General features: G+C 46.9%; 1 protein-coding gene across 1 annotated transcript in view; it reads right to left on the minus strand.

Annotated features, from left to right (window-relative positions):
* EPHB1 (EPH receptor B1) overlaps positions 1-26,606 on the minus strand; it is a 316,781-nt gene that overhangs the window by 93,668 nt on the left and 196,507 nt on the right. The window contains exons 6-7 of the mRNA XM_068969291.1: positions 8,617-8,741; positions 1,212-1,374 (exon numbers count right to left, since the gene is read on the minus strand). Of these exons, the coding sequence (XP_068825392.1) occupies positions 1,212-1,374; positions 8,617-8,741 (288 nt within the window). The remainder of the gene's footprint in view (positions 1-1,211; positions 1,375-8,616; positions 8,742-26,606) is intronic.

Genomic DNA, 26,606 nt, shown 5'->3' on the forward strand with positions numbered 1-26,606 from the left:
AACTGGCTCACCTTTCTATCCTAACTCGCCATCTTCAAAATATGAGTCCAAACTCACCTAAAATAAACTCAGAACTGACTGCAAACTCTACTCCTACAGAGGCCAGACAGCTCACATTGAAGCATCCAGGTACAGACCACTGGGAAGCGATAAGCCCTGCATGGGGCAGCAAGCCTCTGTCTCAAGACAAAGTCCTCACACTAAGATGCTCACCAGCATTGCCTTCTCTTACAATTTTTCAAAATAAAACAGATATTATAATTTTTATATGAAATCACTTGATTTTTAAATTTTTCCAATGACTTTACAGAGATTGTTGGCCTAAAATAAAATGTTTTCCAAGGGCAGAGTGTTTTCTATATAATTTAAGTAATAAAGGAAAAAATTAAAGCCTTTCTATTTGAGAGGCTGGGAACAGATTGACACTTGGGAGCTACCAGGAAACAGCTCATCAATGAGTAAATATAGATAGGTAGTAGATAAATGAGTACATACACTATGGAAAGTAGCTAATGAAATAGACACCCATACACAAGTCTGAGGTTACAGGGAAACAGGATTTTCATAACAACTAAAGGGGGTGATCTCAGAGGAGTAGCAGAGACTGTGGCAACAGGGAACTAATAAAGCCCAAAGGTGGAAGTATTTTCAGGGACAAGATCGTCTAGCCTTGGAGACAGCTTGGAAAGCAGTGGCTGTTCTCTCTGGAGACACCTCAGCTGGACCTCCTGGGGGTCACATGTGAAGCTGTTTTAAATACTCTGAGGCGTGTGGGACAGCCACTCCCCAGTGTGTCCCTCTGTTTTCTTCCAGGAGCCCTTGACTCATGCAATGAGGCTGTGCACTCAGCTCCCAGCCCCGAGAGCAGAGGAGTGAAGTGGGAGTGAGGTTGAAACAACACAGAATCCCAGAAGAGCATGTCCTTTCATTTTGCGTTGGGCTCACTGCTCTGCAGACGCAGGCGTGCGTGCGGGAGGCTCTGCGCGTGCACGGTACAGAGACCTGCGAAGAAAACCCACTAGATGTCGAAAACCCGGCCAGGCTTCAGACAGATGCTCTGCCTAGTGAATGCAGGTCCTCCTGGGGGCAAATGAGGCAATTCCACTGGAATCCAGTTAGCAGCTGGCATTTCGGCTGTGACCACTGCCTCCTGGCGGCTTCTTCTCCCCCTTCTGCCTGCCCTGATCCCAGGTCACCTGCCTGCTCCTTACCGTCCGTCAAGGTCTGGAAGCACATCTTGCCGCTGAACTTTCCATAGCCGGCCACGGTGCGGGCGCGCACCTGTACCACGTACACCATGCCGGGCCGCAGGCCGTCAATCCGCGCGGTGTTGGTCTGGCTCCTGGCCATGGAGGAGTTGAACTCATTGTGTTCCTGCAGGAGAGCAAGGGAAAGGGGTTGGCAGCCTGCTCCTGAGCACGTGGGCCCCTCGGTTCTGGGTCCTTCAGATCTGCTAGAAGGTGTCCAGAGCCCCAGGCCATCCCTCGAAACCCCACAGATTGGGCTGGACCTAAAGAATAATAAACGGACTCTGGACTGTGCGGTGGTGATGGTCTTTAGAGAGGTCTGAAGAAATGGCTGAGCTCTCAGGGCCTGGCAAGGACAGTCGTTTTCTACTCCTTCCCCTCCAGGGATGAGAGACAGAATTACAAAGCACTTGCAGCTTTGCACACCCCCTCTCATCTCTGACCTCAGCAGAAGCAAACGGCCACATCTGCACCTGCCTGCCTCTCTTTGCATTGCTTCTGCCGAGCCCTGGTCTTTTCTCTCCTGGTCACTCCTCACAATGGCTGTTCTAGATCACACCTTAAGAGACCTCAAGTCCTTAGACAAATGACTTTGTGTTCGCTCTGCTAAAAAGCTTGAGACCAAGCTGAAAAGCTTGAAGCTGGACTACCTGCCACACCTGCTTCTGCTTTCATCTTGGCATGTGTCTGTCTGGGTGCCCACTGTCCGAGTTCCTCTCCATCAGTATCTAGGGAGGGCATGCCCCTTCTCCCTGGAGAACATGGCCTCTGCCCTCACCCCTCCCACTATTCAGGGGGTCAGTCCCACTCTCTGTGCGCCGTTCTCTTCAGCACCCTCTGCCTGGCCCTCTACAGTCCCTGTCACCTGCACATGGGTATCCTCTGGTGCTCACAGACCTGCTGTCTTTCTTCCTTCTGACTCTCCCACCCATCATGAGTGCCTCATTGTGTCCTTGCTCGTGCTCTCTTTGCTGCTGATCTTGTGTAACATATGGTTTGGCCTGAACTTTTGTAGCTTCCGATCTTTTCTGCCACTCTCTTCCTACCCAATCCAAGGTTCTTTTGTAAAAAAGATCTCTGACTCCCTAAAGCTATTATCAGATAAACAAAACTCCTAACTCTCAGTCCAGGGGCCTCTCACAATGAAGTCAACTCCAATCTCTCACATCCCCCTGAGCCGCCACCTTGCTGCCTCTCTGGGTACCATAGCCCTGGCCTCCAGACCTTTGCTTAGGTTGTTTTCCCAGTCTGAAATGTCTCTCTCCAGGGGCTCCTCTGCATTTTCCGGTTTCCTTAAGCCTACATCCCTCAAGATCTCCTCTTCCAGGAAAGTGCCCCTCACTGTTCCAGCCCAAGGACTCTCTACACTGCTGCCCATCATCTTTCTACCTCGCCCGCATGCACCAGCTCATCTCTAATCATTTCCATGTGACCATCATGGAGATGGCAGCTGTTCAGAGTCTAGGTCTGCCCCTAGTTTGCACTGTGAGTCTTAGAACAAAATGAAGATCTTAGTCACCAGGAAGGAAGCCCCCAAGTCCCACATGCAGATCTAGGGCACTGTGACGAGTTCTAGGCATAGCAGTTCAAGAGGCAGGGTGATAAAGGAGGGGAGAGTTGTTGACCAGTGTGGTCTGTGAGCCACATCCTTAGTCAAAGGACAGAAGAAATGTTGGGAGTTGAACCGGGACAAAAGAATACAGTACAGCGATAAGAAATTATCATCATCTTAAAATATGTAGACGTCTACTGTGCAAGGGCAGAGATGACCTGATATGCGATCATTCATTCATTTGGCCAGATGGTCACCATGACAACACACAACCATGTGGTGCCTGCTACCAAGGGCTGTAGGTATCAAGCCATGGTCCCTGCCTTTGGGTACACAACATCTTGTGGAGTGGGGCTGAAAACTGCAGTGCTGAGTGAGTGATAGCACAGAGGGCAGCTCAAGGGGTTATGAGGGTGCAGTAGAGGGCCTCCCCAGCCCAGACTGATAAGGGGGTTGGGAGAGACTCAGAGAAAGGGTGGCATGAGTGAGTCCTGAAAGATGAAAGAAATTAGCCCCATGGATGAGTGAGGAGAATAAGAACTGAATAGACTATCCTTTGAGAACAGAATATAATATGCAAAGGTGGGGCTGAAAGGAGATTAGGCACCTGCAAGTAACTGGGAATCTCTGGAGGATAAGTGGCATGGGGTTGGTGATGAGTGACTTACATCATTTAGCCATACATCATTTGATCTATTTAAAAAGCATATCAATGTATGGCAAAACCAATACAGTATTGTAAAGTAAAATAAAGTAAAAATAAAAATAAAAATAAATAAATAAATAAAAATAAAATAAAATAATAAAAAGCAGGTGGATTCCTAACCCCACTCCACCTCCAATAAGGAATTCAGCAAAAAAGAAGGCTGTCCACTCTAGAAGGGATGCCATCTAAAACTTTCATCATTACTATCTTGACACACTGAAAACACGGTCTGAAACTATGAAAACATGGTCCTTGCAAATTACGACAAAATCCCATTGCTCCAAAATCTAGGCAGCTGCCTGAATTCTCTGGTTTTATTGTATGGGATGCAAGTGTGCACTGCTTGAAATATGTGAAACATCTCCTGGGCAGCTCTTTTCCTGAAAAATGCATGCTGGTGTATTGGCATTTGGATGGCGAGAACCCATAATCACGTTATTGTCCACACATCCTTCAAGAAGTTCAGTGATTAAAATGAGTATCAGTCCTTGTTCTCTCAAAACCGTTCATCAACCTCAGGCAGATAAGAGTGAAGAGCAGAGTTGCTTTTCCTTTTCTTCTTCTTTTTTTGGTTGCTTATGATTTTGGAAGTGTGAGGGGGACAGATGCTGCAGTTGTTGAGGGCAGAGACCACATCTTCTTTCTCCATCCCTAACATGTAGCAGGGGGCTCACCTTGCCTAGGTGCCCAACACCTCAGTGCTAAATGAATAAATCAACAGTCCACTTTGGACCAGTAATTTGAACCCATGGATGGACCACAAGATATTGCCAAGGTCTGAGTGGGTTTCTGTGAGAAAATGAAGGGTGGAAATAAATTTGAAGGGTAGAAATACCCAAGGCCTAAAGCAGTCTGTCCTCACCTAGTTAATATGAAGAGCGAGTCCACGTCTAAATGCTTAATCATTAAGACAGCCAAGAGCAGCTGTAGACGTTCTCCCTTGGTTTGCCTATAAGCACTGACGTCAGGAGTGAAAAGTGCTACAAGACAGTAAACAAGACAGAATGATGAATGGAAGCATATTAAAATGGGGAAGAAGATGATCATGGGAGAGGCCCTGGGAGTGTCATCAGCTTGATGGCATCTGAGCTCTCTATTAATGAGCTATTGGAGGAGCCGAAAGCCTCATTGATTCCACTCACAGTACTGAAGGTGACAGGTGTCCCAAGCAAAACCAAGAGAGTGATGTGGAGTGGGAGACCCAGACCTGGAAAACTACAGCCTATGACCAACTACCTGTTTTTGCAAATAAAGTTTTACTGGATCCCAGCCATGCCCATATTCTATTGTCATCTATCTACTGCCCATGGCTGCTTCCTGCTATAAAGGCACAGTTGAGTAGCTGCAGTAGAGACTATGGCCTGTAAGCCTGAAATATTCACTAGCTGGTCCTCACCGAAAAATGATGCTGATTCCTAGTTTAGAAGAAGTGGCAAGGGAAGGAGGAATGATGAGTTCTATTTCTTTGGATTGAATCAAGGACATCTACTAGGCTGCGTTCTGTTTGCATCTTCTAAAGACCAGGATTCCACACCCCTGTGGAACAGGCAGGCAAATGATTCTGGCTACAAGTATTCGGATTGAAAATTAAGATACACTCTCTTATTTCCAAGGCCACACTAATTTTGAGCAGCATCAACATTGCATCCAGTCTTTCATTGAGCTCAGAAATATACTGAAATATAATAAAAATATCTACAGTTCCAATTCTGTGGTTCCCTAGCTGTGGCCTGTGAGGTTAAGGGTAGATCATTTGACCTTTCTGTGACTTAGTTCTATCATCCATAAATTGGTTATACTCAACTTTCAAGTATCTTTCATTTCTTTTGAGGATCAGAACTAATGTATCTGTGAATATCTGGCATATAACTGGCACTCAATATGTGATGAATTATTGTCATTGTGATTATTATCTCAAAACACCCTCATAAGATAATGTCCTTTCTTTAGAAATTAGAAATGGTCAAGGCAATGTAATGGATTTTATATTTGAGCACTTTATAAGCAAGTGAGAATTCTATCATAATATAATGAATGGTAACCAAGGCTTGGGCAAAGAATCTTCTCTTTCAGGAAAGCATTCTATCCTCTGGGACAATGGTCTGCCTCACCGAGGTATGGAAGCCCCCTCTGGCATTGAACTGCAGTGCATGTGTTCTGTTAATAACCAGCATAAACTATTGAGAAGTTGGGATGGGATCTATAATGGGAGAGTAAGCCTCCTTCATAGCATCAGAAGTGGAAGTTAATTGCAGTTTGTTTAGTGGGGAGGCTTGCATGGACAGGGAAAGGCTGTGGAGGAGTTGGGCGTGGGTAGGAGAATGAGGAGCTGGGGGAGAGAGGCCTGAGCCTCATGGTTTCAGTTCTGAGGCTTCCACACCCTCCTTTGGTGACTGACCTTGGCACAGTGGGAGAGGAGAAGGGCAGGTGGTCTCCCATACATCCCACCCCTTCCCAGCACCACCACAGGCTACAGGGCAAAGAACCCAGGCTAGAGACTCCCTTTCTAGCTGTGTGATCTGAGTAAGTCGGCCTTGTGTTTTTGCACTTCTTTGTGTATTTGTTTCTTTACCCAAGACAATGTTATTAATATTTGCCATACTGGGCTGTGAGGGGCACAGATTGTTTAGAAAGTCTCTGGCACCCAACAGGAGCATACAAAGAAGAAATTATTATTTATTTGAGATGAGCTACAAGGCTCAAGTTCATGTGTGTATGGGAAGGGGACTGGGTGTGACCTTACTGGTGACTGACATCACACCATAGATGGCCAAGCATGATATTCTATTGAAGAAGGTCAACAGAACTAAGTCTAGGTCAACCTGAATTTGGTCCAGGTCAACTTCAGTGATGAAATGAGGTCATGAAATTGATAGGTCCAGATTGGTCAAAAAATTTTTTGGATTTGTCCAACATTTACTTCATTAAATGATAAAAAAAAATCTAGCAAATAAACACCCTCAGTTCAAAGCTGAATGAAAATAATGGTGGCTTATGAATCCAGATCATGTGAATCACCCCCAGTTCCCTGAATTATCAGAATCAACTGTCTGTGAAACTCAGAATCCTCTAAATGAGTAAATAGCTGCCTAACCCTCACCTTGCTTGCAAATTCGGCTATAACAGCTGAAGGGCACACCTCCGTGCTGGCTAGATCGGTGATCTATCTGGCCTTCCGCTTTCAGGGAGGTAAATTGGTGAATTTTACAAATGTGAAAACTGACCTAGAGTAAGTGGTTCAGTAATGGGACCACAGCTGTGTGGTTGTCAGTTATGGACAGCTCTGGAAATGAAGGCTCTCTTCCCAATGCAGTCTTGCTCTATTTCAACAATGCCTCCATGTTGGAGTCTGCAGGTCTTCATCCTAGAACCTTTTCTTATCTCCACTGACCCACTGGACAGTCTCACCTGGGCTCAGGTCTTCCACACACTGACAACTTCCAAATGGTCATCTCTAGCCCAGTCCACTCCTCTGAACTCCAAATGTGCATATGTAGCTGCCTGTTGCACATCTCCACTTGGCTATCTCAGAGGCATTTTAGACACGAAGCTGAATGGTCCCTTCCCTCAGCCCAGACGGGCTCCAGCCACGAGTGATCCCATTCTCAGTCATCCTAGTGACTCAGGCCCAAACACTCCCAACTGAAAATCCAACCTGTTGGAAATCCTGTTGGCTTTGGCTTTGTCCCCCATCTTTGTCCTAGATTATTATAATCTAGCAGGTCTATTTTCAGTGGAAACGCTTGAATGATCCTTTTAAAATGTAAGTCAGATTCTGTTTCCCTTCTGCTCCAAACCTGCTATGGATCCCGATCTCATTTGTGGAAATGCTCAGGTTCTTACAGCCCAACGTGAGCACCTGCTCGGATTACCTCTCCCCGACTACTGTTTTCCAGTTGCTCATATCACTCCAGTCATGCTGGTCCCTTCCTGCTCCTTGAACCAGCATTCATTATCTGGCTGCAGGGCCTTTATGTAGGCTCTCTATCTCCCACATTGCCTGCTATACAACACCCTTTCCTCCTTCAGGTCTTGACTTAGAACTTACCTTCTCCAAAAGCCCCACTTTTACCATTCTATTTATTTTTCCAACTACTCCTCCCCCAAACCTGACCATTCTGATCCCATTTACCCTGATCTACTTCCCCCACTTTACAATCCTCATTTTCTAACATACTGTATGATACCCTTATTCATTATGTTCATTATTCATTTTATGTCTACTTGCATTAGAAAATAAGCTTCTTGAGGGCAGAATTCCTTGTTTGATCACTAGTATATCCTAGAATAGTACTTGCCAAATAGCACGCACTCAAAAAAAAAAAAAAAACTTGCCAAACAAATATAAATGAATAAATGGTGTTTGCATAAATACTGTGTTGGGTCAGTATATAAGAAATACTGTATTTTCCTGAGGTGTTGCAAGTGTTACAGTTCACCATGGTGGGAGGAAAAGCCCTGCTTCCCCCACAGATAGGCCAAGGGTCAATACCACAGGGCACCATTTCTGTTTTCTTGGCAGAACATGCCCTGTTGTAGTCCCCAGCAACAGCTACAAGGGAAGAGTCAAAGAAGATAACGTACAAACTTCTATTTCTATTAATTTCTAGCTCTCGTTTCTTCATTTCCACTTAGATATTTTAAACCTTCATACATACGTCAGTACATACATGCATATGATTTATAAATAAAAGATCTTATATTGGAGGTACATGATCAAAAACTTTGAAAAACACTAATTTACAAAATCATGAAATCTTCAGAAAGTTCAGGGGACACTGGTGAGTTTGTAGCCCAGCAAACACATGTAGCAAGTTCGTGACTGGGAGAATGGAGTTGGTCCTGCCCATCCATGACAGCCCAGTGAGTGGTCCAGACAGTGGGGTGGGGTGTTGGAAGGCTCTCTCTTGAGTTGGTGCAAAAAGCGCCTGGGCGCTGGAGACCTTTGCTGGGGCAGAGCCGGGGTGTGCTCTCAGGGAACCTCTGGCCTCTGTCACCAGGTTCCTCCCCGCATCAGGACTCCCTCCAGCCTGTATCCCCTCAGCTGGCTACCACCCACACAACAGTGGCTGGCCCTGGATCTTGCAAGCCTGCAGGCAGGGCTGGCTTACCTTCTCATAGTACCGGATCTCATAGTCCAGGATGATGCCGTTGGGTTGCTCCGGCTGTGGCCATGACAATGTGATGCTCCTCATGGTGGCACTGACCTGGTGCATGATGGGAACAGTGGAAGGGGCTGCAGAAAGAGGAAGAGATAGGGCAGATGAAGAGACCCTTGATGATATGAGAAAGGTTGTCTTTCAGAGATAAATAGGCAGAGAAATGCTGTTGGGTTGGAACTCCGCCTTTTCTTTCTCATCAGCTCAGCTGGATGTACAGAATTTCCTGAAGGTTCTGCAGAATGAATGGAGTTTGGGCACCAAAGGAGAGAAAAGGTAGCAATTTAGGACAGGAAGACATGTTTGAGGGCAGGGACTGGAGTGAACAAGAAGAAAGGTTTGACCAAAACAAGAGATGGCTGGAGAAACCATAGGAGAACAGTATGAACTGACACAGCCAGAGTCAGGCACGAAGGGCGTGACCAGCGGGACTAATCTATGCTCCAGGTAGTGGATCACGAAGGGCGATGGACTGGTTTTGAGCAGATGGTGTTGAAGGAGCCTCAGCCTTGCAATAACGGCGTGAGCCATCCCAGAGAAGAGAATGTGGAGGCAAAGCCTATCAGCAAAAGAGTCGAGCTGGTCAGTGCTGAATTGCTGTGCAGTGGAAAAGAGCATTCCAGCAAACATTCTGAGACTGCATGGAAGATTTTGCTGTGTTTCAAAAGGAAGAGAGGTGGCATCTCTCCAAAAGATATGAATACAGGCCAGCAACAGAGTTCTTTTCGACTTCTGTCAGAGTTTTCCAAATGAGGACATTTGCTATTGAGCGCTCACAAATATAAATGAAGAAATGATACACAAACCAAACATTTGGAAACAGAATAATAATTTCAAAATCTGTGAAGTGCTTCCGAAATCTCTGTTTAAAAAGAATATTATTTATTTCCCAATTCAACATTTTTCACACAGTGTAAGTAAAATGAAAACAGTCTGGAAATAATAAATGAGGGCTGTCTGTCTAGGGAAGAAGCGGGTAATGGATGAGGCTGCAGTCTGCGCTCTGTTCAGGGGCTGTTCCGTTTAGTCCTGGCACTTCTGCAGTGATGAAGGTCACTTCTTCACATGAACTCAACTTTACAAGGCTTTCTCTGGGGACCATGGCTGAGTGACATTTACTGTCCCGGATTTAAGTAAACAGATTCCCCTCTAGGACCTGAAATTACAGAGCACAGCTGCCGGGTCATAGGGCTCCCTCATTCTCCATTTCTCCATGATCCTAGGACTCTCAGCAGACACCTTTTGCATGAGGCGCCTGGGTGAGGTGGAGATGCAGGGGAGATGCAGGGTCGACGCAGGGAAGATATTAGGAAGATGCTCATAGTCTGGGGGAGCCATAAAGAGAGCACAGAGTGGGAGGTACTGTGATGAGCCCTTAGAATCACAGTGTGCATCTGGGACTTTGCCCACTTCCCATTAGAGACCTTGTGATGTCTGTGAAAATGGGCCCCTCAGAGCTCCTACTCGTGGGAGCATAACTGACTAATGGTCCCAGCTGCAGCATTCTGAGATACATCACTGCATCCATGTGGAGCGGTTTCCCACACGCTGCTCCCACCCAGTGACTGAAAGTGGTGGGGACGCTATGGCAGGTCCATTCTTAACTCTTCCGATGGGTGACTTATGCTCAAAGACGCCCCATTGGACTTCCCAACACTTCCCTGCAACTCATGTCTGTCTAAAGCTCTTCCCACTCAATTCTTCTTCCTTCCCTCTCTCTCCTTTAGAGGGATCAGATCTTCATTGTGGTCTGATAGCTCTCCCAGCCTCCTCTGGCCTTCACCCCACTTTCCCAGTAAGTCTTTGGTATATCTGGTTTCATCATGGCATCTGTGAATGGAGGACCTGAATTGATGCAGTTCTGAATCCCCTTATCAATTATTCTCTGCCAGCCCTGCTGTATCCCTGGGGACGGGAGGCTCACTGACTCCAGGAGTTGCTGCTCCATGCCTGCGTATCTCTCACCAGTGTGCACGTCTTCCTTATCCTTATCTGAAATATGCCTTGGAACTTCCCACTGGTCTCAGTTCTGCCAACTGAAGTAATATAGAATGTTCCCTCTTTCACAGAATGGCTTGTCAAATAGCTAAAGAAACTAGTTAGGTCTCCCCTGAGTTTTTCCTGCTGAAAAGAATGGCCAGATCCTATGGAAATTTCTCCCATGATATGCTGCCACCTGAGGTGGCTCTCTTCCAAATGAGGCTTGTTATCTAAATCTCTTTAGGCATAAGGCCCTGAGGTGAATCCAATTCTCTCACTGCTGTTTGAACAGCAAAGATTAGAGTAAAACTAATATCTACCATGATCTGTGTACTATGCATCTATTCATATGACCATAAGCGTTTGCTTCAAAAACACATACCTGCGATTGGATTTTGAAACCACAGTCAATATAACCTTTAGGTTTTCCCATGGTATGCTCCTCATCTTTTGTCTATAGAGTCGGCTTTTTGCTTGGACTACAGGGATTTAAATGTACCTTCATGGTGTCAAATTTGGCCTATTTGTCAAGTAAGTGGAAATAATTTTTGATCCTGACTCAACTATCACATGCATCTTCACTTCCTCCCAACTTAGGATCATGGCCCAGATCCACTTAATTAACTATTTAAACAAGTATTTACTGAATATCTGTCATGTGCCAGTAATCATTCTAGGTTCTAGAGAGTCCACAGTGAACAAATTAACATTTTCTGTCTTCACAGAGCTTATTTTCTAGTGGAGGGATTCAGAGACTAGACATAGTAAATATATAAATTACAAGGTATGTTAAAAATCTCAAGTACAGTGGGAAAAAAATGGAGCAGAGGAGAAGGGATACAGAATGCTATAATGTAGGAGGCCAGCTGGGGAGGGGCTGCAGTTCGGAATCAGGTGGTCAGTCAGGCCCTGCCTGAGGAGCAGGTGTAGGAGCAAAGGATGAAGGAGGGAAGACAGGAGGCAGGAGGATACTTGGCAGGAGAGCCCATGAGATGGAAATGTCAGGGCAAAGGTTCTGATCTGGGAGCAGCCAGGCAACAGGAAGAGCCAGTGGGACCGATGCAAAGACGAGGCCACAGGCGGTAGGGCCGCAGGGACACTATAAAATAGGACCTTGGCTTCTACTGAGAGAGACAGGGACTCATGAGAAGGTTCGAACAGGAGAGTGGCATCATGTGAGTTTCATGTATCACCCTCTGTTGTGTTGTACGTGGAGTGCAGAGGCTGTGGGAAAGCTGAAAGAACCATCCTAACACAATTGCAATAGTCCAGCCAGAAGACCACGGTGACTTGGACCAGGCTCGGAGTGGTGGAGGCAGTGAGAGTGGGGATGGTCAGATTCTGAATAGACTTAGACGATCTCAGTGGATGTGGGATGTGGAAGAAATAGAAGAGTTAGCACGACTCCAAGGTTTCTGGTTTGAGCAGCTGGGAAGTTTTTGGGTAGGGGCATAAGTGAGATCAGGGAAGACACTGGTATAGGCAGTCTGGAAGGAAAGAGCAGGTGCTCTACTTGGGACCTGCTTGCTTTGAGACATCTAGGATGTACCAGACTAGTAGTTGGCTGAGGACAGATGCACATAGAAGAGGTCCAGACTGAAGATATAAATTTGAAGTCATCAGTATATCGTATCAAAAGCACCAGAAATGACAGAAATGACCAAGAGAAGGAGCAGAAGACGTTATACAGTTTAAGATTCAGGAGATGAGGGAAAGCTGCCAAGGGGCCTGAAACGAAAGACCAGGGCTCTGGAAGGAGAACCAGAGAGAGTGATCGCCTAGAGACCAAGCAGCAGTGTTCCCAGGAGGACAGGATGTGTGCGGTGCCACTGCTGAGTTACTAAAGTAAAACTAGGCACCAGGTATGGATTTGGTACAGGCTGGATTGTTAATGGTGGGGGGGGAGGTGGGAGTGGGGGTTGACTTTGTTTCTCTGACACCTGTGTTCACTGCGTGTGGAGCCCCAGGAGAGGATAAAGCTGCTTCAGGGAGAGTGAGGCTGTATTCTGGAGTTTGTAGAGTTGGTCTGGGATCCTGCTGTGTCCACCAGGATGGGTGGGAATGGCCTCCTTGAATCTTCTCCCCACTGTCCCAACCCCTGCCCCCGTCCATCACACTGAAGGGGCTGCCCTTTCAGTCCTCTGGGGAAACAGGCTCCTTTGACCTGATGTTACTCATGTCAGGGCCACACAGATTTTCAGGATCCTTCTGCCTCAAAAGCTGAAGCATAATGTATTAAAAATTGGAAAGATTAATCCCAATGACCTGAGGATTTTGATGGGCTTGGTTCTTTTCTTTGCCTCTAACCCCTGGAAAGGCATCATTCAAAACTCAACATATTTACCACCCATGGTGCCAGGCCCCTGCTCTAACCACTCAGGACAGAAGGACAAGTAAAGTCACTGTCCTGCTTAAAGGTCCTGGTTGGGGTCAAATGGCAAAAAAAAACTCTCATAGGGCGGGTTGATCCAGACTCAAAGGAGTCAAATCCACGGACATGGACAGGAATGCCCCTGTGACAGAGGTGGCAAGGACCTCCTGGTAGCCCCTCAGCAGCACACAGACCCAGGAGAAACTGCCAGAGGGCAATCCACCTCGGCCAGCATTTCTCAGATCTATGGTGATGACGCTGTGGTCACAGACCCCATGGCAGGCTGTTTATCCTCATATAGGTCATTCTAAATGCCTTACCTTTTAATTGAGATGGGATTTTGCACAAGGGAGAAAGTGGGAAAGTATTACTCCACCTCCCTGAAGATCAGGGGCAGCACACATTTGGTATTCTGCCATCAGTCATCACTTACGGTGACAACTTCTTTTTCCTTCAAGTGCAAATGCCACCTCTAAATCTCATGTTTTATATGCAAGAAAATCTTCAGACCAAACAAAACTAAAAAGTGCTCAGGTATTCATTCAAATACCAATTTCTTTTAGTAAAAGCAGATGTAAGATAGGAGGGAAAATTAATTCAGAGTAAGATAGGAGGGAAAATTAATTCAAAGCAGCAGCCCCTGGAACCCCAAATACAATGGTTTGAACAGTACACCCTGGCCAGCTGTCTTTTCTCAGAAACCTGCATCTCAGATGAAGGGATAGTTTCACTGAATCCTTGAAAGAATTTCTTCTTCACAAGCACACAAATCACTTTTGACTAAACTAAACATTCTACAGAGAGAAAGAAATGAAAATTATTAAAATTTAGCAAGTAAGCAAATATAGACCTTTCTTTAGAAAAAGAAAGGACAAAGAATCAATTTAGGGGCTATCTGGAAAGAAGGTACTGATCAAGAAAGATGTGTTTGCAGACACAGAAACCAGATTGGTGGTTGGCAAGGGGGAAGAGTGCTGGGCAGGGATAAACCAGGAGTTTGGGATTAGTAGCTATGAATGACTACATATAGGCTGGAGAAACAAGGTCCTACTGTATAACACAAGGAATTATATTCAATATTTTGTGATAAATCATTATAAAAAAGAATATATATATATATATATGCATGAAAGTGAAAGTTGCTCAGTCGTGTCCAGTTCTTTGCAACCCCATGGACTATACAGTCTATGTAATTCTCTAGGCCAGAATACTGGAGTGGATACGCTTTCTCTTTTCCAGGGGATCTTCCCAACCCATGAATCAAACCCAGGTCTTCCGCATTGCAGGCAGATTCTTTACCAGCTGAGCCACAAGGGAAGCCCAAGAATACTAGAGTGGGTAGCCTATCCCTTCTCCAGCGGATCTTCCTGGCCCAGGAATTGAACCGGGGTCTCCTGCATTGCAGGCGGATTCTTTACCAACTGAGCTATCAGGGAAGCCATACTGAGTCATTTTGCTGTACAGCAGAAATTAACACAACACTGTAGATCAACTACACTTCAATACAATTGAAATTTAAAAAAAGAAAGATATGTTTGGCCTAAAGAGACAGTGCTCAGAAAATCCAAACATACTCAAAATTGCCCTGAACTTCTTCTCAGTGAAATAAAGAGGCCAACCCAACAGGAGGCCAGGATCCAAAGAGGAGAGTGGGGAAGCAATGACAAGCGTTCTGTCAGGCACTCAGGAAAATCTGTGTGAGGGTCCAAACAGAATCAGAACCAGGAGTGTCTGAATGGATGTCTAGAGTCAATAATAAAAGGCCCTTTAACTGTGTCAGAAGCAGGAAGAGACTTGAACATCATCGGTCCAGGGGCTCAGGGATGGAGAAAATGCAAAGGCAGGTGGGCGGAGTCTTTTGTCTCTGTTGTTGTGAAGGAAGACCTCAGGGAGCCCTTCCTCCCAAACTGCTTTTGAAGCAGACAGATCTAAGCCGGTTATCACATTCAGCAGCAAGAGTGCACAGAATGTTCCTGCCTGAACTGACAAATGAGATGTGGATAAATTGCAGGGATGGGATGGTCCCAGTTGCAAGTTATGAAAGAACTCACATGTGACATGGGACAAGTGTCAGCCCCAACTGGTCACAGGTCACTGCCGGAGGCATCATGGATGACGCCAGGCGGACCACTTACCAGCCCTCCATTTCTAAAGAAGGGCTCCAACAGAGATTGGAGGGCCTGCACCCCTCTGAGATTCTGGCTGGGTCTTGAGAGGGTGGCGTGATTCTGTCTGGAATTTAATAACCCCAAATCTGGACCATGGAGTCTTACTGTGGAGCCTGATTTCCTATCTTGGGTTCTTCTGGACCAAACATTTTATGTTTAAAATATTCCTTGTTTGACCTTTTAATCGAGTTAGAGACTCTAGTCATGTTCAAAGTTTTCTCTTACTCCTTATTTTCGATTTGAGAAAATAAGGGGCAGTTTTCTCCCAATGATTAAGCATCTCAGATTCCAAATGTGAGAACAGATTGATATTTTTTTTCCCTAGGACAATTACTAAGTTCTAAAGCATTATCTTTCCTTATTAAAAATTACTTCCTAATGTCTTCATTGACTTTTATGTCCAAAGAATTCTTTCAACAGTTATCACCATAATCCATTTGGGGATATAATAAATGATGTTAAAATATTTTATTTAAGATAACCAAAGTATTTATCAGTAGTTTTGAAGAAAAATAATAGCAAAACACGCATGCATTTAAAATTAAGCTGATCTATTATATCAACCCTCAATGTTCACTGGAAGGACTGATGATGAAACTGAAGCTCTACTACTTTGGCCACCAGATGTGAAGAGCCAACTCATTGGAAAGGACCCTGTTGGTGGGAAAAATAGAGGGCAGGAGGAGTAGGGGGTGACAGAGGATGAGATGGTTGGATGGCATCATCAACTCAATGGGCATGAGTTTGAGCAAACTCTAGGACAGTGAAGGACAGGGAAGGCTGGCATGCTGCTGTCCATGGGGTCTCAAAGAGTCAGACATGACTTAGCAACTGAACAACAACAATCAGAGTGAGATGTTTGAAGAGGTTATGAAAATATGGAACTTGAATTTTCAGAGTTCAGCAAATCTCATCTAAAGGGGAAAACAGTGTTTCTTCTGCAGGTAGAAAACACGCCAGGGGAAGCCTTGCTGTGAGGCCCTAGAGCGTCACTGCTGAGTCCCCTCTGCTTGGCCTCAGGTAACAAGCTTAGCAAATGTCCTGGAAGACACATGGCCTCTTCAATTAGGGTTCTCCTATCTGAACTTCTCAAGGAGGCCCATGGATAGGAGAGTCCATTGCCTCCCTCACAATAACTCAGGCTGGGCTGGCTGGTGCAGCTTTCCTCAGTCCTTCCATGAAGAAATGTTTGCACGGTGGGTGGCAGTCCTCAGAGTGACCCTTCAGAGTGATACAGCTGCCCCGGCCTGAACAGTGTCCACCTGAGGTGGTTTATCACCGCTTCTACCATCGTGGGCATTGCTGTTTCTAGGACAAATATCTATCATTTGATGAACATTTGGGTTGTTTCCACATTCTGACTATTGTGAATAATGTTGCTAAGAACAGTCATGTGTAAATTTCTGTGTGGACCTATATTTGCATTTCTCTTGGATACACGCCAAGGAGTGGAACTGCTGGGTCACACGATAATACTAACCCCTCTTACTCTTTCTAGAGTAGCATTTCCCAGCTAAATCATCCCTAGACTAATCACCTGCAATACACCATAGACCTCAGCTGTGAGGAAGATAAAGAGGGTGGTGAGGAACGGTAAGGAGGCCAAGTCCCAGCCCAGACCAGTAGCAGTTAGCAAAAATGCAGACAGGCCATGCTCGGGGCCCTAGAGGTGCTACAGAGAGAGGGGGGCTCCTATTCTGGCTTTGCCATCTGCTTACTGTGTGGTCATGGGTTAAGGTTACTTAACTTCTTCGGACCTTTAATCCTTCAACTATAAAATAGGAATATTAACCCTGATGTTATGAGGTTTTCAAATGTTCCGAGGATGTGCCCTGTGTGGTCCATTGCTTCTTCCAACTTGATCCAGTCTGCCAACACAGGGGACTTGGCAACCAGCCCAAAGTCTCCTTCTGGGTCCACCACTGTTCACAGATGCAAATCAATCCCTGGGCATAGGTCCTCAAGGTAAATGTGAAAAGCACAACTCCGTGACAGGCCTTGGGTATTTGTGTGATAAATATCTTTGAGGGGATAAATAAACATGTCAACCCAGTCAGAGTGGAGCGATGAATAAGAATGGGCTTAGAGACCAGGAAGGCTAACAGCAGGGTTCCCCGGAGGTTGGTGTGACAAATGCTCCGGAAGAAAGATGGTTTCCTGTAACACCTCGGGATGGCCTGCAGTTTTGCTGGGAAGTAATCTAGGAAATAAACGATAGGGTGTCTGTCCTTGAGCACAAGGAGAGCTCGTGACTGTGGAGAGGGGATGGACCCAACCATCCGGTGGTGCGAGTCAGGCCCAGGAGTCATGGACGGTCCCTTGGCTCTGTGCCCACATTTCTTCTGGTCTGGTCACCCACATTGACTGACACGTAACATCCTGTCCCTGTCCTTGTCTCCCTCTGGGCCTCTTCATATTATAGTACAGCCAGATTAACCATCCCAAAGCTCATTTTACCTACTTCCTTGATGCTCCAAAACATTCATTGGATCCCCACTGGAAAGAGATCTCTAACATTTCACAATGTGACAGCGTCTGGCCAGTCCAGGCTGCCTCCCACTCTTCCATCCAAGGAACCAGCCGCTCTCATCTCACCGCTCTACTTACAGATCCCAGCAGCACTCAGCTTTGGGAATCTCTGCCTGCAGAACCAACCCCTCTGCCCACCTCTCTTCATAACCCCACCAAGGCCCAGATCACGCCACTCACCGCCCTGGCTTAGCGTGTCAGATCACACCCACCAGTGTCCCTTCCTTCCTCCCAACTCAAAGTCCTTATTTTTAATAATGCTCATTGGGCTGTAACTACCACCTCGGGACACAGTGCACTGGGACCTAACTTTCCAGGTGATCAGCTCTACTCTCCATCACTGGAGTAAATTCTTTAGGGCAGAGGTCTTGTTTTTACCCTCCTCCCACTGTGTTAGCACGTAACAGATGCTTAGGAAAAGTTTGCCTTTACTGGAATGATCAGGGGCTCTTCTCCAAAGGCACTAGAAGTAAAAGGGGTCAAAATCACAGGTTTAAAGGCCAAACTTGGACAATAACCTTTAAAGGAGAAAGATGTGGGGTGGGGAGGCAGAATTGTGATTCTGCAGCCTGTACCTGGGAAGGAATATGGAGTGGGGCTGAGTATAGCAGTCCCAGGGGAATGGGGACAGGAGTGCTTATAGATCACAGAGGCAGGAACTGGGGAGGCTGGGGCCATTCCCATCTAGCTGGAATGTTTCAGCTGAAATGTTACCCTAACATGCATGGTTTTCTAACTTCTTTTCTTTTTAAACTGTGGAATTCTTTCTCTCAAGAAAAGATTCCCTGAAGCATAAAGTGTGAAACAGACCCACGCAGTGCTGCTCTGGGAGATTCAAAAACAGGGGTCCCAGAACCTTGAGGCCAGCCCATTTTCTGTCTCCTCCGCCCAGACTCTAAAGGGTTTGTGGAGGGAACCAAAACTGCTGGGCAGCTTCCATCAGTCCCCTTGAGACCTCAGATTAACTTTTGTGAGTTCCTAAAAGGCATTAGTGACGAGGTTGGACCTGAGGAGTTGGGGGTGGTGGGTTATCTTTTTCTTTATATGAAATACACCCTTAGAAAAAACCCCAAATCTATAAATGTCAGCTAAAGCCATCAGACCCAATAGTACCAATGACAAAGAAGAATAATTTGCACACAGAAGAATTGTGCAAGGGATGAACTGTGTGTAGAGGAATCATGTTTCTTCTGACATCCCTATTCTAGGAGAGAGTTTTGCTGAGAAGGTAATGCTTAGATAACAGGTTCCTCTTCTGTTGATGAAAACTCATTTCATTGCACAAATATGCTTGAATTTTACATTAGGAAGCCTGACTCATTAAATATTTTTGGTGCAGTAACATTTCTGGTCAAACTAGATTAAACAAATAAGCAATTAGTTTGGAGACTGGGTATGAATACAAAAGCAGAATTCATTATTTTTCTAATTGTTTTTCCCTAATGTGGACATTGGCGTCTTTGCTTTCACTCTGGGCTCTGCCTTGAGATGACCCAGACAATCCGTTCCAATCTCCCTCTGTACCTTGAGTCCCCTGGGGATAGAGGACTGCTCTGAGTGGGTGGCATCACTTCTATGTTGTTGTAGAGTATTACCTGAGTCTCATCACGGGCTCAACCAAGTGTGAGTGGGGGAGAAGGTGACGGCTTGCAGCCTGGGTGTCTGAGTCAGCCCCACACCCACAGGGAGGCACCTCCTTCAAGTCCATCCACTGAGGGTTTGGTTCTAAGCCAAGGGAGCATGTGACCATGGAGGCTGGGGCCTGGGGCCTGTTCTAGGGGTGTGGGCTTACAGCAGAGGCCTTTGTTTCTGATAATTACCTCTGAGGTAATTATCTGAAATTACCAGATAATTCTCTGGTTCTCTCCTGGAATCATCTACGTGCTAGTTCTCAAATGTATTCCCAGATCAGCATCACCTGAGCACTGGGAAGAAATGCGGCATCTTGAGCCCCACCCCAGACCTACTGAATCAGAAACCCTGCAGGAGGAGCCCAGCAACCTGTGTTTTAACAAGCCCTTCAGGGGATTCTGGTGCAAGCTCAACTTTGAAAACTGTTTGTCTAGAAATCAGAATGTTACATTTTAAAAGGACATCCGGGGTTATTCAGTTTTCTGTCAATTCTTACAATTTATGGATTATAGCACTGAGGGAAAGAGAGAAAGCTGACTTCCTTGTCCCTAGCGAGCTAGAGTAGAGTCTGAAACAGCATGGTTCCTGCCCCTGAGACAGCCTCTCTCTCCCCTCCCCATATACTCAAGCGCCTAGCATCTTCAGAACCCCTGGCGGATGCACAGCATGGGGAGGGTCACATAATTCATGGTTGCAGAGATCAGGGGTGCCACAGAGGTGAACGTGCGCAGATCCCTATGCTAGGAGGGTAAGACATCCTAGTGAGTGTGTCCTGGGGCTGCTCTGCCTGGCAATTTCTCTCTCCTAGGGCAACCAGAAGTTACGCTGATAAAAGGAAGTGACCCTGAATGCTGTGCCCCATGGCAGCAGGAGGCTGTGAAGGGAAGTGTGAGTGATGGGGGGGTCCTTGTCGGGTGATATCCATCCTAGGCAGGGGCCCCAGGGTGGCTTGTAGGGCGGCTGGGGCAGGCCGCTCAGCTCCACCTCCCACAGACCTGTCAGCCTTTGTCCTGTGGGACCAGAGCGATGGTAGCCCTGAGTTGCTGAATGCTTGATCACAGGACACCAAAGTGGCCACAGGGGAGAGCAGATGATGCCCCGTGTACCCTCTTACTCCCTGATTCTCACCCACACACCTGCAGCAGGGCATGAACCACCACCACCTGTCATCACCGCACTGACACCAGAGAGGGGAGCCATGCCTGCAGCCGCTGCGACTCTCCTCCTTGGGCCTGGAGGTCAAAGTCTTCTGGCCTCAGGGCCAAGAGGATCCCTGCAGGCAGGATTCCATGGGCACTGCCCAGCGGTGAGCCATCCCTACACCCCATTTCCACCATGTTCAGAGCCTCCATCCCCTTGACCTTGACTTCCTCCTTCACCACCCTGCACACCTCTGCCCTGGGCCCTCCAAATGACTGCTCAAGAACCAGAAAACTCCCCATGGCCTCCACCAGGCTCTTTCCAGAACATTCCCTCCATGTCTTCCTTAGGGAACAGTAGCTCCCCTGCAGACCCCTCCATCCTGTGGCTTTCCCCAGCATGGTGCTTACGACCTCATGCCCAGCACACCTCAGGGTCAGGAGGTGGGCCGTGTCCTCCTTGTGCGCCCTCCACCTGCACCCTCTGCACAAATGCCCCTGGGCTGAACCGCTGCTCCCCGAGTGACGCTCCCACATCACTCCCTGACTCACTGAAGCCTTGGGCTTCCCTCTCCGTCATCCTCCCAGTCTGTGCCTCGCCCTCCTGTAGGTAACTCCAAGGTCCACCTGAACAGCGCACACTCACTCCCCAACCCCCACAACTCCTCCAGATCTGCCCCTTCCTGACATTCACTTGGACCTGGCCTAGCCTGAAGTTGCTCCAATTTCAAAGCCACACAGCAAGTACACTTTTTGAATGCAAGCATCCTGCCCACGTGGGGCAACCTCTGATAACTCCACCCCCACACAGCCTTAACTGGTTCTGCAGAGCCCTATCCTAATTCGTATCTTGCTTCATCCAGCTTGGGTTGCATTTTGCAATAGTGTAATGGACAATGCTCCCCTAAGCACCAGGCGTGAGTTGCCTTCATCTTTCCACAGCATACAACCAGGAAAACCCAACCTGAGAGAGACCCACCATCCTCTTTCTATAGGGCCTGCTCTGAGCAGCCAGGTTCTGCTGAGAAAGCCACACAACAGGGCAAATGGGCAGCTTTGTAAATGGAAGATCACAAACTTCAAATGAGCCTTCAAAATACTTTCTAGAAATGCTGAATTTCTCTGGTCAATTCCATCTCCCCTTCTCTGTAGTGCACTGCCTAACATTTTTCATTCTCCTTCAACCCCAAAGCCTCCTCTCTCATTCTCAGCAACCAAGCTTATCTCCCACCTACAGAGAAAATAGAAGACTGAATGTCCAACTGCATAAATAATACCTCTGCCTGGGCACTCAGAATCTCCACAAGTGACACAGGCGCAGAACCCAGCCCACCATCCATCCCTGTGCCCTTCTGGGAGCCCCTTTGCATCTCCCACATATTTGCAAATCAGCCCTTCGTTCTCCTGCTTTGGTTCCTTTGATTTCCATGTAGGCTGCCTGAGGAGCCCATAGAAAAGCTGCTCACTGAGCCAGATTTCCAGGGCCCTCCCTGGGGAGCTGTGGGCTTATGAGAACTCAGTTCCCCTCTGTTCCCTCAGGCGGCACCCACCCAGACTCCTGGAGCCTGTCTCCCTGCTGAGCTGCAGCACCTCCTCGGAGCCTTGGGGCTACCTGTCTGAGCCTTGAACCTCAGTGACCCTTCAAGGCCTCCTTCCTTGCCTTCCTTGTCTTCTGCTCCTTTTAGGGCATCAGATGAGCCATCAGCCACCAGAAGACCCTGTCTCCACCCAGCACCCCCAATACCCAGCTCCTCACAAGCTTCCCTCCCCAAATACAAACCCGTTCCTGTGAACAAATGGCAGCCCACTGGGTCAGGAAACGCCACCAAACTGTGAACATTATGTCAGGCCCAAGAGGACTTCCTGGGACACGGGACACTGCTTAGAAGTACACGGATTACTAGAGCCATGAGACCTGGTCTTTTCGCTTAGGAGCCCTGGTCCATCAGGAGAAATACAGTCCACGTGCACAAACAACTCGTGCACATCTAAGAACTCATGCATTGTCCTTACAACTAGTACAGCTCAGATGACAATGCATGCATGGGGATTTTCTGTGGGGCTCACAGGGTCATGAATGGGTGCTTGTTCCCCTGAGCTTTTCTGGATAAAGAAAGCATTTGTTGTGTCCAGAAAAAAAGACAGAAAAGAAGAAACACAAGCACATATTTAAATCTCCAGGGCTCAATACTACAGCTGATGTTGCCCTGCAGCTCAGCTCTCTGAGGAAACTGAGCCCCAGGCCTGGGATGCTGGCAGAAAGTGCCCCTTGCACAAGAAAAAATCTGGGGTTCAGCATTGCCTTTATTTACCCAGAATACTTAATGTGTCTTTTTTCCCCATCTTTCATATCCGCTCAGAGAAGATGTTAATTTTCTGAAATTAAACACTTAGCTTGATTACTGTTTTGTTAATTGCTGCATTCAAAAACCCCTGGTGCTTCTGCCTGTTTAACATGGATAGTGCTGTGAAAATGATAGGCGCAGAGCTGGCGTGCAGGTGGACAGACAGCAGCCCTGGAATGCCACCCTGACATCCCCGCTGGTGCCTGCTGGAGCAGCTGGGGCCCTGACTGTAGGGGAGGGGGCAGTCCAACCTCAGCATGGCTGAGTGTCTCCCACACATGGCTGTGCTTTGGAAGAACATTGCACCCAGGAAGTCCAGGTCTCAGCATCATCTGAGAGAATGTGTGGTCTCAACTCTAATCACAGTGCCTACCCAGAGATGCCAGAGGGAGGAAACACCACAGAGAGAACACAAGCTACACCATTTGTTGATGTCTGAGATGAATTTAATAATGACTGAGGCACCCATTCATACATTCATTTGATAATTTATTAATTCATTCAATGGACATTTCTCGAAAGCTATTATTTCAGGCACCTAGCTAGACACGGGGGAATCATAGCCACACAGATGGATATAGGACCCAACTCTCCTGGAGATGACAGTCTGTTCATGGAACTGACATTTGCCAGAGGAGCAAGGAACAGGCTCATTTGCCTGGGCTACAAAGCAGACAGAAACTATCTCCTGCTCCAACTGGAGGCTCCCTCTGTAAAGAGGGTGAAAACAATCTCATTTGGACTTTGAATAGGGGAGGAACTTACTACAGTTCACTGCCAGCCATCTCCTTTTCACCTAACAAACTCTGTACCTAGAGCGCTTGGCCCAAGAGCTAGTAAAATGAGCAAACAGGTCCCCGGGGCCCATGGGGCCCTCCAGTCACCCTCAGAGCAACGCAGTTGTTCACAAGCTGTTAGCAGCATCCCTAGGCATTGCTTAGGGCTGGAACAGGGAGCATACCTATGCCCAACCACCGAGTGTCCCAGCACGTGAAATCTGTCCATAAGAAGTTCCAACTGGTCGGATAATGAATAATATAATATCCCACCCAGTATTGTCTCTGTGTGGGCTTCCCAGATGGCGCTAGTGGTAAAGAATCTATCTACCAATGCTGGAGATGCAAGACATGCGGATTTGATTCCTGGGTCAGGAAGAGCCCCCGAAGAAGGAAATGGCACCCTACCCCAGTATTCTTGCCTGGAGAATACCATGGACAGAGGAGCCTGGCAGGATACAGTCCCTGGGGCTGCAGAGTCGGACATGACTGAGCAACTGAGTGCACACACTGTGTGGCAAAAACCTCCCCAGATTGAAAGCTCTCGAGCAGCAGCATGCGATCACATCCTAACTTTCACCAAGTGTGAGCTGGCACTTCAGCAGGCTGTGGAACCCAGAGCCCAGCTGAGATCCCCCCTTGGTGCCCTTCTGGGCCACTGAGCCCAGTTTCCAGGAATGCTGGGGACCAGAACACGAGCTCCTGAAGGCACAGACTCTTGTCTGTGCTGTTTGCTCCTGTGGTCTTCGTGCCTGGAACCATGGATGACACACAGAAGACCTCAATAAATATTTGTCGAGTCAGTGAATGAGAGCCCCTAGAAGCAGAAGACAAGCAATCGGCAAGTGGAAGGCAATCGCAAAGACTGTGGTGCGTACACTTCCAAAGGTAACATGCTTAAACAAACAAACAAATCCCCCTCTGAACGTGGTTGAATCTCACTATGTTCCTTTGAGAGCACTGGGGCTCCTGGTAATACCCTACGATCAGTCTCTTACATTTTCCCTCTAGGATCTATAGGGGAGGAAGACACCTGGCTCCCTGCTGACCTGGAAGGATCACTTGCCCACCTGTGGATCACCAGGACATATTACGATCACTACACATCAACCAAACATATGTCGTATGCAGGGACTGAAGAAGCGTGGCAAATATTTATCAAGACTTTATGCCTAGTGCTGTGTGGTCCTTCTCTCATGAAGCTGGGGTAGGGTGGGAAGTCTGGTTCTCTGCAGAGATCACCATCGAGTGCAGAACCTAAGGCTGCCAGCAGTGGGAAGCCCATGACTTTGGTCAAGGGCAATGCTACATGCTGACCTGCTCAGCTCAAAAGACAAGAAAGCCTATTTGCTAATGGCAGGACCTCTCTGAGGCTGCTTGGAAGTTCCTTCTCAATACCAGGGCTTCAGAAACAATAAAAACAACCTTTTTATGATAAGAAAGCAATGAAATGAACTATGAAATTGAATTGAGAACAGTGAAATTTTCATTGACTTTAGGTTTTTAAAAAACTTTCCTTTATTAACCTCAATGAAAGTTTTCCTTAAAGTCATTCCCATCTTTTTGAAGTTCCAACTCAATCTTCTCTCTGCTCTGGAGCAAATTTCACCTGCTAATTTCCAATGAGACCAGCCCTTAAAAACAGACTAGATTCACCATATGGATCGTAACACTCTAAATTTTCACAGGCAGCAGTGTAATATTGTTTTAATATTTAATTTTGAGATTTACATAATATCTTTCCTCCAAAGAGCTCAATATATTGCAATATCATAAAATTCCTTTTCATATTCAAAGATTATTCTTTATGCATGCAAATACTATATTTAACCAAGGAATAATGCAAATTAGGCGATATGTTCCGAGGAATTGGTGGACTGGGTAATTCATATATGGGAAAAGTAGCATCTCTGAGTGTCTTTAATTGTTTGGGAACTTCAAAAATGCCTTAAAATGGACAAACTAGGGGCTTGTGGCGATTGACAGAGTGGTATAGAATTTTTTAAATAAAATTAAGTAACGGCTTGTGTCTGTGTTGCAGGCTCAGGGGATATGTTAGTATTTCACATGCAGTCAGCACAGCAGACCATATATGAACTGTGTGTAAAATAAACGTCAGATAGAAATGCTGCTGATGCGTAGTACAAGGGAAAAGTGCTGTTTCTCCAAACACAATGAGGAGAGACAGGCGGGCTCCTCGGAGCCGCAGAAGGAGCCCGCTTTGGGCACACACATCCCATTCTATCCTCACCCTCTCCATTAGCCCCCTGGGACACAGATTTTCCTGCTCGCCTTTCTGGTACCTACTCCTTTCGTGAAGAATGGCCACACTGACATCTGTCATTTATCTTATCTAGATGACATCAGTCCCAAACAAAGGGACTCAGGGCTTTGGAAAGAGAAAAACTGGGGGGGGGGAAAGGCCCAGCAAATTGCTGTCTGGCTCAGGATACATTCTCAGAAATGATGCTCATCTCCCAGTCCATCACACGGTTTGCAAAGTCATTTTCTATCCCGTGTCATTTGCTCGTCACACAGCACTAGGAAACAGGTGTCATTACTCCCATCTTACTGGGAAGAAAGGAGGGATCGTGGCAATTCAATGGATTTGGGTGAGTCACGTGAGGAGCAGAGACAGGGACCAAGCCCAGGACTCCCCGCCCACTGCACAGCCACCACCATGAGCCCAGGAACCAGGGAAGGTGACTGCCCCATGGTGGGATGAGATGGTACATCACAGCACACTCACCATTTAGGCCTGAGTAGATCAGATTAGCTCTTTGAGTCTATGGGCAAATCACAGCCAAAACGTCAGATCCAGAATTGGATTTGTTTGCCTCTCAGGTGTTTTAAGATTTTCCAGTTACTTGTCAACATTTTTAATCTGGGTTTTCAGTTTCTAGGATCTGGCAGCACTGGGTATGGCACCACTTGCTGGAGCTGAGTAGGGGCTGCTCCTTTCTCCCTGTCAGTTCCCTGCGGCCCCCACCCCTCCCTCCTGT

The sequence above is a fragment of the Capricornis sumatraensis genome, chromosome 1 (assembly GCF_032405125.1).
Source record: "Capricornis sumatraensis isolate serow.1 chromosome 1, serow.2, whole genome shotgun sequence".
Taxonomy (NCBI): domain Eukaryota; kingdom Metazoa; phylum Chordata; class Mammalia; order Artiodactyla; family Bovidae; genus Capricornis; species Capricornis sumatraensis.